Source organism: Somniosus microcephalus, chromosome 7 (genome assembly GCF_052327205.1).
Source record: "Somniosus microcephalus isolate GS21.2 chromosome 7, FLI_Smic_1.0, whole genome shotgun sequence".
Taxonomy (NCBI): domain Eukaryota; kingdom Metazoa; phylum Chordata; class Chondrichthyes; order Squaliformes; family Somniosidae; genus Somniosus; species Somniosus microcephalus.
Genome location: NC_140993.1, coordinates 78,137,506 through 78,152,910, shown reverse-complemented (window position 1 = coordinate 78,152,910; position 15,405 = coordinate 78,137,506). Strand labels below are relative to the sequence as shown.

Below are 15,405 nucleotides of genomic sequence, written 5' to 3'. Positions count from 1 at the left end.
ATAATTTTTTTTTTTTTTTAAGGTCTGAGATGATTTGTAAAGTTGAAGAAGTAAGGCATGAAATGGAGTCCCGTTTAGATTCTCAAAGAAGACACATGGTACAGAAAGAAAGTCTTCTGCAAAATGAAATTGAGGAGCTTAAAGTTAGTATAAGTTTATTTATGGTCATTATTCTGTGAAACCGTATATCCGTGTGATATCTATGCTCTGAAAATGCACAAGCTACAATCCTGGCAGTAATGGGGTTAATTCAAGGGCATCGTATTTGCATGGGTCCAGCTTGGCATCCTGCACCACGATCAGTGCAGCCTGACTGCAAACTGCAGCGCTGAGCTGTCATCAGAGGGTAAGGGGCCCAGGCCCTCCCCGTATTTGGGGGTTTAGGCTGTTTCGCTATCCTCCCTCGGTGGGCCTATTTCTGCCCTTCTGGAGGCCAGTACACCTCACCGGGCATGTTGGCCTCCAGTCTTACGCCGGGTTCCTTATGGGCTGGAGAAGCAAGAACTCACTATATGGGGAGCCCTCGCTCCTTCTGCGTCACTGGCCTTGGAAAGGGCGAGTGGATACCAAAAGTGCCACACAAAAACAATATAACTACTGTAAAACTAAGTTTTGGATTTTTTGCAAGACATTTAGGTTTAAGAAGTGGGTTACTGCACTGCCCAAAGATGTGAAAATTAGGCCGCAAGATAGGCTTGAGGTGGTATGAAAAGTCAAAAACAAGTGGCCCTGATTTTTGGTCATAAGTCTCTAATTTTGTTGTGTGGACCATATTCTCAGAGGTTGAGAAGCATTAAGCAGAACACTAATCAGGTTGGTAAGATACAAAATATTGTATTGTCTCTGATTGATAGTTATCTGATGATTCTTTTTACATAATTATGAATATACAATATTAAGTTGTATTCATAGCTGTTACACACCCTGCTTATGGTGTTAAAATTTAGGGCATAATTTGTACTTTCAGAGTCAGATGTCATGTGTGATGTCAGATGTGCGAACACTCATGGCAGAAGAAAGACAGCACCGTCAGGAACTAGAACAAGCAGAACTTGAGAAAAGAGAACTGATGGAGTTGTTGAAAAGCCTGCATAAAGATCCCAGGGTTACCACTGGAGAGGGAAGTAGCAAAAGAAACACTAGTGCCAGACCTCTCAACCGATTGGAAAGCATCAAAAGAAAACCTAAAGAGGTCACTGTTATCTAAGAAATGGTAAGTTACAGAATTGGTGATAGGAAACAGCTCCCTCAGAAATATTCGTTTTTTTTTTAATGGTTCTAATTTTTTCCTCTTCGCCCCACAAGGACAGAACATTTAATGAGTAGTTTCATGCATAATGGCAGAACTCCAATACCCAACTCCAAGTGGCAAGCTATTCTCTAAGTAGCTATGTTTGGCATTAGTATTTAGTCAAAAGGAGTCATTTGACTTATTCTAGTGCCATGTTCTGAGCCAACCTCAAATTTGTTCCTTTGAGGAGAATCAGTAAAGCTGTTACTTGAAACAGCCTGTTCGTGTCCATCAAATATTAATATTTGATGAAGATTTTATTTTTGATGTATTTTGAATGCAACTGTCGCATCTCATGTGAAGGGTCCACCCTCTTCCTTAAAGGGTACTACTTAGTCAAAATCCAAGTGATAATTGGATGATACTACAATCAAGAAAAAAGTAGCATTATTTCCCTTCTATTCTCTGAATGGTAGCATTCTTCAAGTAGCAGGAACCAACTCTATCGACTGTACTCTTACATTGTGTTACAAGTATTCAACCTTCTCTCTGGGGGGTTCAACCCAGGGGGCACTCCAGAAGCCCCCCTACATGTATGAAGCACTATGATCTTCCTAGGTGGGACCTGGGCTGAGTCCTAATGATAGGTGAAGGATGTTTCCATTCTAAGGTAATTAATCCAACTCTTATGATACTAATTCAAATTTCTCATATATACATTGATTTAGGGCAAACTAGATACTGTCACCTTATGCATCATATCTCAGTAATACCGTAACAAGCTAAGTGGAATGCCACATTTTAATGAGTTTTCTTATTTGTTCTTGGGATGTGAGCAGCACTATCCCTGGGGAACACAAAGGCAATGAGAGTCAACCACACTGGCCCAGAAATTCGTGTCGGGGGCTTCCCGCGGGTGCAAGCCCCCGACCTACACTTACCTAGCGCGCCGGCAGTTGAAGCCTGGGCCTGTGTGGATTTCCTGTCTGTGGCCCGGTTCAGCTCCCGGTGCGCTGTGCTTGCGTGACCCAGCGGCGTACTTGGTGCGATGCGTCGGCTGGGATCACTGGGCAACCAATCAGAGGACGCAAAAGTTCATTCATGAGTTTGACAGTAAGAACTGTCGAACTCATGAAAACTCCGGGCGCCCAAAACAGTACTTAAACTTGAAATAAAAAATTTTTTAAATCACACTATTTAAATGAACTATAAATAACTATTTTAAACAATAATTTAAATTTTTGAAAAAATAATTTTATAAAAAAAACCGGGGCTAAAAATATACTAACCTTACTGTAAAGTCTTTAAAAATAATAAACCTGTGGAAAAAAAAATCTAATTTTAATTAATAGACCACTTACCTTTTAAAATCAAGTCCTTACGTCTGCTTTTTTAAAGTGTAAAAAGTGGAGGCCTTCACGCATGGGCAAACCTGGAAAAAAAAAGGAAGTTCAACGCGCACGCGCAGACTCCTGCGCGCATGCGTTCGACCTCTGAACCCCTTGGTTCAGAGGATTGGAAATGCCAGTTTCCCGCGCATGCGCTGTGCATGCAGAAAACTGGCAATTCCATCGGTCCCACGCGTGAGTACACGGTGCTTACTCGCGTGTTGGGCCACTAATTTCTGGGCCACAGTGTGAGACTGGAGTCATCTGGGGTTCTAGGTTACCTTCAGTGAAGGAAATTAGTGAACCAGTTACGTGTTTACAACAATCTGGCAGTTTTCTGATACTACCCAATAAATTACCAGATTTATTGAATTCAGTTTCACAGTTTGCTATGCTGGGATTTGAACTCATTGGCCGAGAAATTCAATTTGTTGCCAAACGGACTGGCACAAAGTCAGTGGAGTAACAGCTCCACGTGTGCAGCTTGAGGCCTCAGACAAATTTGTCATTGGGCCTCATTTTAATGCCATCGTTGAGTTGCGCAATCGAAACAGGCTGTAGATTGGAGGGGGCGGGAAATTGACTGACTCCTACACTGAGGTGCCAGTGGGCCGGAGTTTTTAATGTGGACCCAGTAGGAGCACTCCTGCTTCTCTTGGGCCCACAACAATAAAAAGTGATAATTTTCTGGGCCTTTTTTTGAACAGCCTCCAGCTGTCCCTTTTAAGGCGGACTTCCAGGGCAGTTCTGGTACAGTCAATCACAACGCAAAGTTTGGACGTCTTAACATCGATTTTACATTGGAAAAATGGGGAGCCTGCGAATTTCTCCCCCATTGTCACTCGGTTACTAAAGCAATACAATTACTAGGCTAGTGTACCCAAATGTTAATCCTGCAATGAAAACAGATGGCACAAATCTGAGCATTGCGATTTCAATAAGATACTGTGGATGGAGGGAAACTGGGGGTACACGAAGCCAGAGATAGGCTATTGAAAACAAGAGTTCTGCTCTCCTTATTCCTGGGACAAAATATAAGGCATTTCCTGCATAAATAGCAAGCAATTCTGCCTCAAAAAGGAAAACTGGCCTTTAATTTTAGAGTCTAGTCTTGCAACTGCATTGTCGAATCTTGTCAGATTGTAGACAGGCACATAGATTAATTGGAGACTCAAGGGGTAGTTTTGTTAGTTTTTGCTCCTGGCATGTAGCCTCGCTAGACAGGTGCATGGATTGCACATAGAGCTGCAATACTATAGTGATTCTGCCACCCATACTCCTCTGTCTAGCGAGGCTCCTGGCCAGGAGTGAAATCTCACAAAGTTATCCTAAGATCTTTAAACTCCAGAAGAGCAAAACAATCCTTGCTTCCAACAGATTGACATACCAATGAGACCTTCTCAGAATCATCAACAACAGCTTGTATTTATATAGCGCCTATAACATAGTTAAAATAAAATTTGACAGAGCCACATAAGGAGATATATGGGCAAAGAGAAGATTTTAAGGAGCGTCTTAAAAGAGGAAAGAGAGGCGGAGAGGTTTAGGGAGGGAATGCCAGAGCTTAGATCCTTGGCAGTTGAAGGCATGGCCACCAATGGTTGAGCAATTATCAGGGATTCTCAAGAGGCCAGAATTAGAGGAGCGTAGATATCTTGGAGGGTTCTGGGGCTGGAGGTTAGAGATAGGGAGGGTTGGGGCCATGGAGGGATTTAAAAATAAGGATGAGAATTTTGAAATTGAGGCGTTGCTTAACTGGGAGCCAATGTAGGTTAGCGAGTACAGGGGTGATGGGTGAACGGGACTTGATGCGAATTGGGACAAAGGCAGCAGAGTTTTGGATGACCTCAAGTTTACAGAGGGTAGAACGTGGAGGCCGGCCAGGAGTGCGTTAGAATAGTCTAGTCTAGAGGTAACAAAGGCATGGATGCGGGTTTCAGCAGCAGATGAACTGAGGCAGGGGTGGAGTTGGGCAATGTTAGAGGTGGAAATATGCGGTCTTCGTGATGGTACAGATATGTGGTCAGAAGCTCAGTTCGGGGTCAAATATGACGCTAAGGTTGCGAACATTATGGTTCGGCCTCAGACAGAAGCCAGGGAGAGGGACGAAGTTTGTTGCAGGTACCAAAGACGACTGGCTTTAGTCTTCCTGATATTTAGTTGAAGGAAATTTCTTCTCATCCAGTACTGGATGTCGGACAAGCAGTCTGACAATTTATAAACAGTGGAGGGGGCGAGAGAAGTGGGGGTGAGGTAGAGCTGGGTGTCATCAGCCTACATGCGAAATCTGACGCTATGTTTTCGGATGATATCGCCAAGGGGCAGCATGTAGATGAGAAATAGGAGAGAGCCAAGGATAGATCCTTGGGAGACACCAGCCTTGGGTGCATTTGCCTTGCAAGTAAGCTCCCATTTTAACAAGGAAGAAACTTTTAACACGGTGCAAAGTGATAAATGGAAAAAAAATTCCAGCATCCTAATGTCCGAAACTACTTAAATTCCCACAGCTAGTTCCGAGGAAGTGTTCCACCGAAGCCTTGAAACAAAGGAAATTATTCTGAATTTCCCTCTGGCTATAGGTCATACATAGCACAAAGATAAACGATTGTGGTTGTTGGAGGCCAATCATCTCAGCTCCAGGACATCGCTGTAGGAGTTCCTCAGAGTAGTGTCCTAGGCTTAACTTCAGTTGCTTCATCAATGACCTTCCCCCCATCATAAGGTCAGAAGTGGGGATGTTTGCTGATGATAGCACAGTGTTCAGTTCCATTTGCAACTCCTCAGATAATGAAGCAGTCCATGCCCGCATGCAGCAAGACCGAGATGACATGCAGGCTTGGGCTGATAAGTGGAAAGTAACATTCATGCTGCAAAAATGCCAAGCAATGACCATCTCCAACAATGGTGTGGAGATGCCGGTGTTGGAATGGGGTGGACAAATGTAAGAAGTCACACAACACCAGGTTATAGTCCAACAGTTTTATTTGAAATCACAAGCTTTCGGAGTGCTGCTCCTTCGTCAGGTGAAGTGGAGAGATGCATAAAGACACAGCTTATATAGTCAGAGAATAATGCCAGATGATTACAGGTAATCTTTCTAACTGCCATTTATCACACCTCGGCAGGGAGATAATCACAGCAATCAAAGGTGTGAATGGTGTCCAAACAGGTTAGTCAAGAAAACATTACATCAAAGAACACCCACAAAGCCTCCTTGAAAAAGTGCAGCATGCCCACCGACACCTGGGAATCCCTGGCCCAAGACCGCACAAAGTGGAGGAGAAGGTCACAAGGGGTCAAATGTTGCAGATGCTGGGGTCTGTATGAAAAACAAAAAACATTTTTTTTGCTGGAAATCACAGCAGGTCCGGCCGCATCTGTGTAGAGAGAACAAGCCAACGATGACTCGAGTCTGGTGGGGTTACAGGTAGTGTGACATGAACCCAAGATCCCGGTTGAGGCCGTCCTCATGGGTGCGGAACTTGGCTATCAGTTTCTGCTCTATGATTTTGCGTTGTGTGTCTCGAAGGCCGCCTTGGAGCATGCTTACCCGAAGATCGGAGGCTGAATGTCCTTGACTGAAGTGTTCCCCGACTGGGAGGGAACACTCCTGCCTGGCGATTGTTGCGCGGTGTCCGTTGTCGCAGTGTCTGCATGGTCTCGCCGACGTACCATGCTCTGGGGCATCTTTTCCTGCAACGTATGAGGTAGACAACGTTGGCCAAGTCACATGAGTATGTACCATGTACCTGGTGGGTGGTGTCCTCACGTGTGATGATGGTATCTGTGTTGATGATCTGGCATATCTTGCAGAGGTTGCCATGGCAGGGTTGTGGTGTCGTGGTCGCTGTTCTCCTGAAAGCTGGGTAATTTGCTGCGAACGATGGTCTGTTTGAGGTTAGGCGGCTGTTTGAAGGCGAGTAGTGGAGGCGTGGGGATGGCCTTAGCGAGGTGTTCGTCGTCATCGATGACATGTTGAAGGCTGCGAAGAACATGGCATAGTTTCTCCGCTCCGGGGAAGTACTGGACGACGAAGGGTACTCTGTTGGTTGTGTCCCGTGTTTGTCTTCTGAGGAGGTCTATGCGATTTTTTGCTGTGGCCTGTCGGAACTGTCGATCGACGAGTCGAACGTCATATCCCGTTCTTACGAGGGCGTCTTTCAGCGTCTGTAGGTGTCCATCGCGTTCCTCCTCGTCTGAGCAGATCCTGTGTATTCGCAGGGCTTGTCCATAGGGGATGGCTTCTTTAACATGGTTAGGGTGGAAGCTGGAGAAGTGGAGCATCCTGAGGTTGTTCGTGGGCTTGCGGTAGAGTTAAGTGCTGAGGTGTCCGTCTTTGATGGAGATTCGTGTGTCCAAGAATGAAACCGATTCTGAGGAGTAGTCCATGGTGAGTTTGATGGTGGGATGGAACTTGTTGATGTTATCGTGTAGTCTTTTCAGTGATTTTTCGCCGTGGGTCCATAGGAAGAAAATGTCATCGATGTATCTGGTGTATAGCGTTGGTTGGAGGTCCTGTGCAGCGAAGAAGTCTTGCTCGAACTTGTGCATGAAGATGTTGGCGTATTGGGGAGCGAATTTGGTCCCCATGGCTGTTCCGTGTGTTTGGGTAAAGAACTGGTTGTCGAAGGTGAAGACATTGTGGTCAAGGATGAAGCGGATGAGTTGTAGGATGGCGTCTGGAGATTGGCTGTTGTTGGTGTTGAGTACTGAGGCTGTCGCAGCGATGCCGTCATCGTGGGGTATACTTGTGTAGAGTGCCGAGACGTCCATCGTGGCGAGGAGTGTTCCTGGTTCAACTGGTCCGTGGGTGCTGAGTTTCTGTAAAAAGTCTGTGGTGTCGCGACAGAAGCTGGGGGTTCCCTGTACAATGGGTTTCCGGATGCCCTCGATGTATCCAGAGAGGTTCTCACACAGGGTTCTGTGCCTGATACGATAGGACGTCCGGGTGTGTTGGCTTTGTGTATCTTTGGGAGGCAGTAGAAGTCTCCCACGCGGGGAGTACGTGGGATGAGAACGCGTAGGATGCTTTGAAAGTCTGGATCGAAGGTCTTGATCAGTCTGTTGAGTTGGCGGGTGTGTTCTTTGGTCGGATCTGCGGGTAACTGTCTGTAGTGTTCCTGGTTGTCCAGTTGTCGGTATGCTTCTTTGCAATAGTCCGTTCTGTTCTGTATGACGATGGCTCCTCCTTTGTCTGCTGGTTTGATGATGATGTTGCGGTTGGTCCTGAGAGTGTGGATGGTGTTGCATTGTGCTCGGGTGACATTCTGGACTGTCTTGAGTGCGGCTGATGAATCTGGCATTGATGCATCTCCTGACAGCTTGAGCATACATGTCAGCGACCCTCCGGAGGGGTCCAATTTGACTCTTTCTTCTTCGGTTGCTGCACTGCGGATCCCTCTGTCTGCTGTTCCGGATCATTGGTTGTCTCATTGGGTTCGCTGCTGACATCTTGGGATTTGTGGAAGAATTCCCGGAGCCTCATTCTCCTGATGAATTCCTCTGTGTCTGCCGCGAGACCGATGGGGTCCATTTTGGTGGTAGGGCAGAAATTGAACCCTCGGCTGAGAACTTCAATTTCGTCTGGTTGAAGGGTGTGGTCAGACAAGTTGACGATGGACTTCCCTGTGGTTTCAACCGGGGGAGGCTTGGTGGTGATGCCGAGTTTCTCAAGCTTCCTGTTCTTGGTGTGCATGTAGGCAGTGTAGTTCCGTTGCCTCATCTGTTTGGCGGTGTCTCGTAGCTGGTCTGCTGTGTCCTGAGCACAGGCTGAGAACATGGACTCCATCTCGGTTTCGAGGTTGCGGCGTCTGCTGTAGAGCTGGTGTACGAGATGTTTGAGGAGTGTGCGAGAGGTACGACGGCAGAGTCTCTCAGCGTAGTCTGTGTTGTAGGTCGACTTGAGTGGGTTCATGATCTGTAGTCCTGATGTTTTCCTGACTAACCTGTTTGGACACCATTCACACCTTTGATTGCTGTGATTATCTCCCTGCCAAGGTGTGATAAATGGCAGTGAGAAAGATTACCTGTAATCATCTGGCATTATTCTCTGACTATATAAGCTGTGTCTTTATGCATCTCTCCACTTCACCTGATGAAGGAGCAGCGCTCCGAAAGCTTGCGATTTCAAATAAAACTGTTGGACTATAACCTGGTGTTGTGTGACTTCTTACACATCTCCAACAAGAGAGAGTCTAGCCACCTCCCCTTGGTAACCAACGCCATTACCATTGCCGAATCTCCCACCATCAACTTCCTAGGCATCACTATTGACCAGAAACTTAACTGGATTAGCCCCATAAATACTGTGGCTACAAGAGGAGGTCAGAGGCTGGGTTTTCTGGGGCGAGTGACTCACCTCCTGACTCCCCAAAGTCTTTCCACCATCTACAAGGCAGTCAGGAGTGTGATGGAATATTCTCCACTTGCCTGGATGAGTGTAGCTCCAACAATACTCAAGCAGTTCGACACCATCCAGGATAAAGCAGCCCGCTTGATTGGTGCACCGTGGATGCAGTGTGTACCATCTACAAGATGATTGGCAAAAGAGCCAAAGGCGACATAAGAAAAAACTTTTTTATGCAGCGAGTGGTTAAGATCTCAAATGCACTTCCTGAAAGGGTGGTGGACGCAGATTCAATCACGGTTTTCAAAAGAGTTGGAAAAGTATCTGAAAGAAAGAAATTTGCAGGGCTACGGAGAAAGGGCAGGGGAGTGGGACTAACTGAAATGCTCTTACAGAGAGCCGGCACGGGTTCAACGGGCCGAGTGGCTTCTTCCGTGCTGTAACCATTCTATGATTCTAACTCACCAAGGCTTATTCGGAAGCACCACCCAAACTCGTGTCCTCCACCACCTAGGACAAAGGCAACAGGAAATATATCGCCATTCCTTCATCATTGCTGGATCAAAATCCTGGAACTCCCTCGCTAACAGCACGGTGGGAGTACCTTCACCTCACGGACTGCAACGGTTCAAGGCAGCGGCTTACCACCGTCTTCTCAAGGGCAATTAATGCTGGCCTTGACAGCGATGCCCACATCCCATGAATGAATGAAAAAAAATGTAGATGTTTGTAATCTGAAGGTCTTTAAAACCAAATGCTTATGAACAGAAGATCCTGCAGAGTCCAGTTGCGATTTCACTGGTTTATAAAGAAGCTCCAGGTTATAGTAAGTACACAGTGAGTAACATTACTTTTCCCATGAAAGTTCTAATAAGCCATTTGTCTCTGTATGGATAGATGTGGTACTGCTAAATCCTTAAGGGGTTACCGTACCAGATAGGAATTAGGTGAAGTTGATATAAATCCAGAGGTGGTCTCGGCCTTGATAACTTTCACAAAGTAATTAAGCACTAGTTGGGGTAGATGTGACCTTGTCAATTGTTCATCCAGGGGGATTTAGAATGTCATTAAACTTATGAAGGAAAAGAATTCATCTGAGGCCAGTAAAAATGGCCTTTCCATTTAAATGGGATGGTTGTGCTGCCAGAGGTGTCACTAGAAACCACTTATGAACATTGTGCATCAGCTCTGACAGCAGCAGTGCTGCCTAGCCTGCTTTTATTTATTGGTTTACTGCCAAAGTGGAAAACTGGCAATGCAGATGCAACACTAGTCTACATCCATGCAGTGTTTTGCTATTGTCTTTAAAATTAGGATGTGGTTACATGGAGACAAATTGGAAGTGTGAAATAAGATGTTGCTACATCGGACCAGTATACATTCTACCATCAACAGATCCAGACATCTGGGCTGAGCACTGTAGATGAGAGTGCTTGAATACACATCAGATCCAAGTAAAGGTATTGGTTTAATGAAAGGTGACATAAATGATAAAGATAAGGTAATCAAGACGACAAGAAAATGCTGTGAAAACCACTAGATGTCAAACCTGAAGCCTAACTCCACTATGCATCTTATACTATCTTAATATATATTCATCTAATATATATTCTTCCACCATATCCAATTTAAATTAATTATATAAAATGGGGATGCTAAACCCTTCAAGGGTTACTGTATCAGATAGGTACTCTCCCAGACAATTTAAAAAAATACATTTCACACCTGCAACAAAGTTCAAAGTACAATTTTTTAATGCTGATTTCTTCTCTGTAATTCCTTCCTCAGAAATTCACATTTCTAAGTCATTCTCTGCTGAACTTCTCAGAGGATCTCACTTCAAGTATTGCTGCCGGAAGTCAACAAAAGAATACCAAATTTGGGGTGATGTTGTGGAACATCATTAAAAGTTTGTGTTATCCAGAGGATGGACATTGTTACCTCACAACAATTTCTACTGCCTGTTAAACATCTTCCACAACTGGATAGAAACAAAGCAAGCAACAATCACTGATTATATCAGTTTCTATCAATGGATCAGATCAACTATTGTGTTTACACTTTAACCATATAGCCTTAAGAGGTACTTATTCTTCCTATGGCAAAAAATCAGTAGTTAAAGAAACCAGCCAACACATCAAAACTAAAAGTGGTACAATATATTTGTTGGTGTTTAAAATAAAGACAGTTATGCCAATCCATGCATTGACCTTTCTCCCACTGACACTAAAACAGGGTGCAACAAGTCTAGGCATTGAAGTCTGTGTTTTTAAGGGCAAAAATGCCTTAACTAGATGTCACTTGGTAGATTTTTTTGTTAGAGTAGCCTATCTTTGACAATTTTAGGGACACAACTTACTGTATATAACTTGTTGGATACAAATACATTATTTAAATCACAGGTTTGTAATTAGACAGTAAATGAATGAAGTGTAAATATATTTGAGGTTTTTTAAACCCCACTGGGGACTGAGATAAATGAACACCCTTGTATTAATTATTTCAATTAGACTGGTAAAGGTAGGTGTCTGGAGTTTCAGCAAAACCCCTGGAGAAACAGCATACACAGCTAAAAATATCCACTGATGCTGTTTCTTCAGGGTTACCTTGATCTTCTGCTAGTTACAATGGGGGAGGGGGAGACCCCCCCCCCCCCCCCCCAAAACAAACTTGCCCCCAGGGTCTCCATTCTTCAAATAATATTCATCTCAGACACTTAAAGGAATTTAGTCTTGCTTGATGGGTGCTGGGGAAGCAATGTGCTGAGGAGACATATACAAATGGTGTGCAGATGGTCGGCTGCTCCAGTACCATACATTCCCAGCCTCTGTGCCAGTTCATTTTTACCTAAAGCTAAAATGAACTACTTAATAGTAGCCCCCACCCCCTCATAACTATACCCTTGGACTGACAGATATATGGGACTGTGGTGCGTGGACGATACACATCATTCACAGAATGAAGTAAACCAACAATGTAGATGATCTATCTTCAACCCACATTCTCTATTCATGCTAGAAGCATAACAGGTAAGAAGTAAGAGTCGTAACTGAGACTGATCTGTAAAGATAATGTGATTGATTGTGGTAAAATCTAGGCAGTAATGTTAAGTAAATGTGAGGATTTCCCTATGTGATGCGAGAGGAGCAAAACCAGGGGAGGACCAGTAAGCATGATGGAGCTGACAGCCATTGCTATAGTTGAACCATCCAGAGCAAAGAGCATTGATGGCGGAGGCCGGCTGCCTATTACTTGTACCCTTTCATTGACCTCAAGCAATCCCTTTCAAGCAGCTTAACAACTTTAGGCTACATGGTGCTGCCAATCATACTCAGTCACAATGGCACAGGAGGCCGCCATTCGGCCCATCGAGTCCGTGCCGGCTCTCTAGAGCAATCCAGTCAGTTCCATTCCCCTGCTCTATCCCCATAGCCCTGCAACTTTATTTCCCTCAAGTGCCTTTCCAGTCTCCCCGTGAAAACATTTGAGTGTCTCCGCTTCCATCACTTCCGTCGGCAGCGAGTTCCAGGTCCTCGCCACGCGCTGCGTAAAAAAGTTTTTCCTCACATCCCCGCTGTATCTCTTGCCCAAAACCTTAAATCTGTGTCCCCAAGTCCTTGTACCATCAACTAGTGGGAACAGCCTTTCCCCGTCTAGACTATCCAAACCCATCATAATCTTGTACACCTCTATCAAATCACCCCTCAACCTCCTTTGCTCTAATGAAAACAAATCCAGCTTCTCCAACCTGTCCTTGTAGCTAAGATCACCCATCCCCAGAACCATTCTGGTAAATCTCCTCTGCACCCTCTCAAGTGCCTTCACATTCTTCCTAAATGTGACCAGAACTGGATGCAATACTCCAGTTGTGGCCTAACCAGCACTTCATACAAGTTCAGCATAACTTCTCTACTTTTGTACTCAATACCTCTATTTATGAAGCCCAAGATCCCATATGTTTTGCGAACCACTCTCTCAATAGGTCCCACCACCTTCAGGGACCTATGCACATTAACTCCCAGGTCCCTCTGTCCCTGCACACTCTTTAAAACTGTGCCATTAAGTGTATATTGCCTCTCCCTGTTCCTTCTGCCAAAATGCATCACCTCACATTTCTCTATTAAATTCCATATGTCACTTGTCTGCCCATTCTGCTAACCTTTGTGTCCTCCTCACTGTTTGCCACACCCTCAAGTTTGGTGTCATCAGCAAATTTTGAAATTGTACTCTGTATTCCAATATCCAGGTCATTTATATATATCAAAAAAAGCAGTGGCCTCAGCACTGACCCTTGGGGAACTCCACTGTCTACCATCCTCCAGTCTGAAAAGCAGCCATTTACCACAACGCGCTGTTTTCTGTCCTTAAGCCAATTCCTTATCCAAGCTGCCACTGACCCACCTATTCCATGAGCCTCAATTTTATTAACTAGCCTTCCATGTGGTACTTTGTCAAATGCCTTCCTAGACAACATCCATTGCATTCCCTTCATCAATCCACCCTGTTACTTCATCAAAAAATTCATTTAGATTAGTCAAACACAATCTGCATTTTACAAATCCATGTTGGCTCTCCTTATTTAGCTTAAAGCTCTCCAAGTGCCTGTTAATTTTTTTCCTTGATTATTGTTTCTAAAACTTTACCCAGCACTGATGTTAAACTGACCAACCTGAAGTTACAAGGATTGTCCTTTGAACAATGGCGTCACATTTGCCACTTTCCAATCCTCAGGCACCTCCTCCGCATCTAGGGAAGATTGGAAAATTATGGCAAGCCCTTCCGCTATCTCCTCTTCCAATTCCCTTAGCAACCCGGGATGCAAGCCATCTGGACCAGGCAACTTATCCACTCCAAGCATACCCAGCCTTTCTAATACAACCTCTTATCAATTTTCACCCCTTCCATTGCTTCTACCTTTTCCACTTCTACTGATATTTTGTCAGCATCCACCTCCTTATTAAACACCGATACAAAGTACTCATTGAGTATTCTAACCTTGCCCAGCGCCTCTAAGCATATATCACCACCTTTGTTCCTAATAGGCCCCATCCTGCCTCTTACTGTTTACATGCCAGATGATGATTTTTGGGTCCCCTTTTATGTTAACCGCCATTCTACTCTCATTCTCTCTTTGCCAATCTTATTTTCATCTTCACTTCCCCTGTCAACTTATTGTATTTGGTCTGGTTCTCCCTTTAAGAATTCCCCTGACATTCATCATACACCCTCTTTTTTTGTTTCATCATCTTCTCTATCCCCCTCGTCATCCAAGGAGCCCTTGCTTTGGTTCCCTTACCCTTCCCTCTTGTTAAGAACATAAGAAATAGGAGCAGGAGTAGGCCAATCGGCCCCTCGAGCCTGCTCCGCCATTCAATAAGATCATGGCTGATCTGATCCTAACCGCCAATCCACGATCACAGAACCATCTCCTTAATCTAACAGAATTAGACACACGAAATAGGAGCAGGATCAGGCTACACAGCCCCTGGGCCCGCTCCGCTACCCACAGGGCCATGACCGATCCGAACCTAGACTCGTCCAAATTCCTGCCCGCTCCCCGTAACCCTTAATTCCCTTTACTTCTAGGAAACTGTCTATTTCTGTTTTAAATTTATGTAATGATGTAGCTTCTACAGCTTTTTGGGGCAGCATATTCCATGGACCTACCACCCTCTGAGTGAAGTAGTTCCTCCTCATCTCAGTTTTGAAAGAGCAGCCCCTTATTCTAAGACTATGCCCCCTAGTTCTAGTTTCACCCATCATCGGGAACATCCTCCCCGCATCCACCCGATCCAACCCCTTCACAATCTTATATGTTTCAATAAGATCGCCTCTCATTCTTCTGAACTCCAATGAGTAGAGTCCCAATCTACTCAACCTCTCCTCATATGTCCATCCCCTCATCCCCGGGATTAACCGAGTGAACCTTCTTTGTACTGACTCGAGAGCAAGTATGTCCTTTCTTAAGTATGGACACCAAAAACTGTACGCAGTATTCCAGGTGCGGTCTCACCAATACCTTGTACAACTGAAGCAATACCTCCCTATTTTTATATTCTATCCCCCTAGCAATGAAAGCCAACATTCCATTGGCCTTCTTAATCACTTGCTGCACCTGCATACTAACCTTTTGAGTTTCGTGCACCAGGACCCCCAGATCCCTTTGTACTTCAGTACTTTCCAGTTTCTTGCCATTAAGATAATAGCTTGCTCTACGATTTTTCCTGCCAAAGTGCATAACCTCACACTTTCCAGTATTGTATTCCATCTGCCAAATCTTGTTGGAATGTACCGAGCACCTGTACTTGGAACATCTCCTCCTTAAAGATCACCCATTGTTCCATTACAGTTTTTCCTGTCACAGTCTTTGGTTCCATTTTACCCTGGTTAGATCCTTTCTCATCCCATTGAAGTTAGTCCTATTCCAGTTTAGAAGTTCC

At 44.7% G+C, this 15,405-nt stretch overlaps 1 protein-coding gene across 3 annotated transcripts in view; it reads left to right on the top strand.

Annotated features, from left to right (window-relative positions):
• The window catches only part of rnf41l (ring finger protein 41, like), an 80,125-nt gene extending 68,621 nt beyond the window's left edge, over nt 1-11,504 (top strand). The window contains exons 7-9 of one of the 3 annotated variants that reach the window (XM_085992649.1): nt 23-143; nt 968-1,213; nt 10,754-11,504. In XM_085992649.1, the coding sequence (XP_085848775.1) occupies nt 23-143; nt 968-1,207 (361 nt within the window). In that variant the 3' untranslated portion in view covers nt 1,208-1,213; nt 10,754-11,504. The remainder of the gene's footprint in view (nt 1-22; nt 144-967; nt 1,214-10,753) is intronic. The other 2 variants (XM_085992651.1, XM_085992650.1) reach the window with 2 other exon arrangements.
• Nucleotides 11,505-15,405: the final 3,901 nt, after the last annotated feature.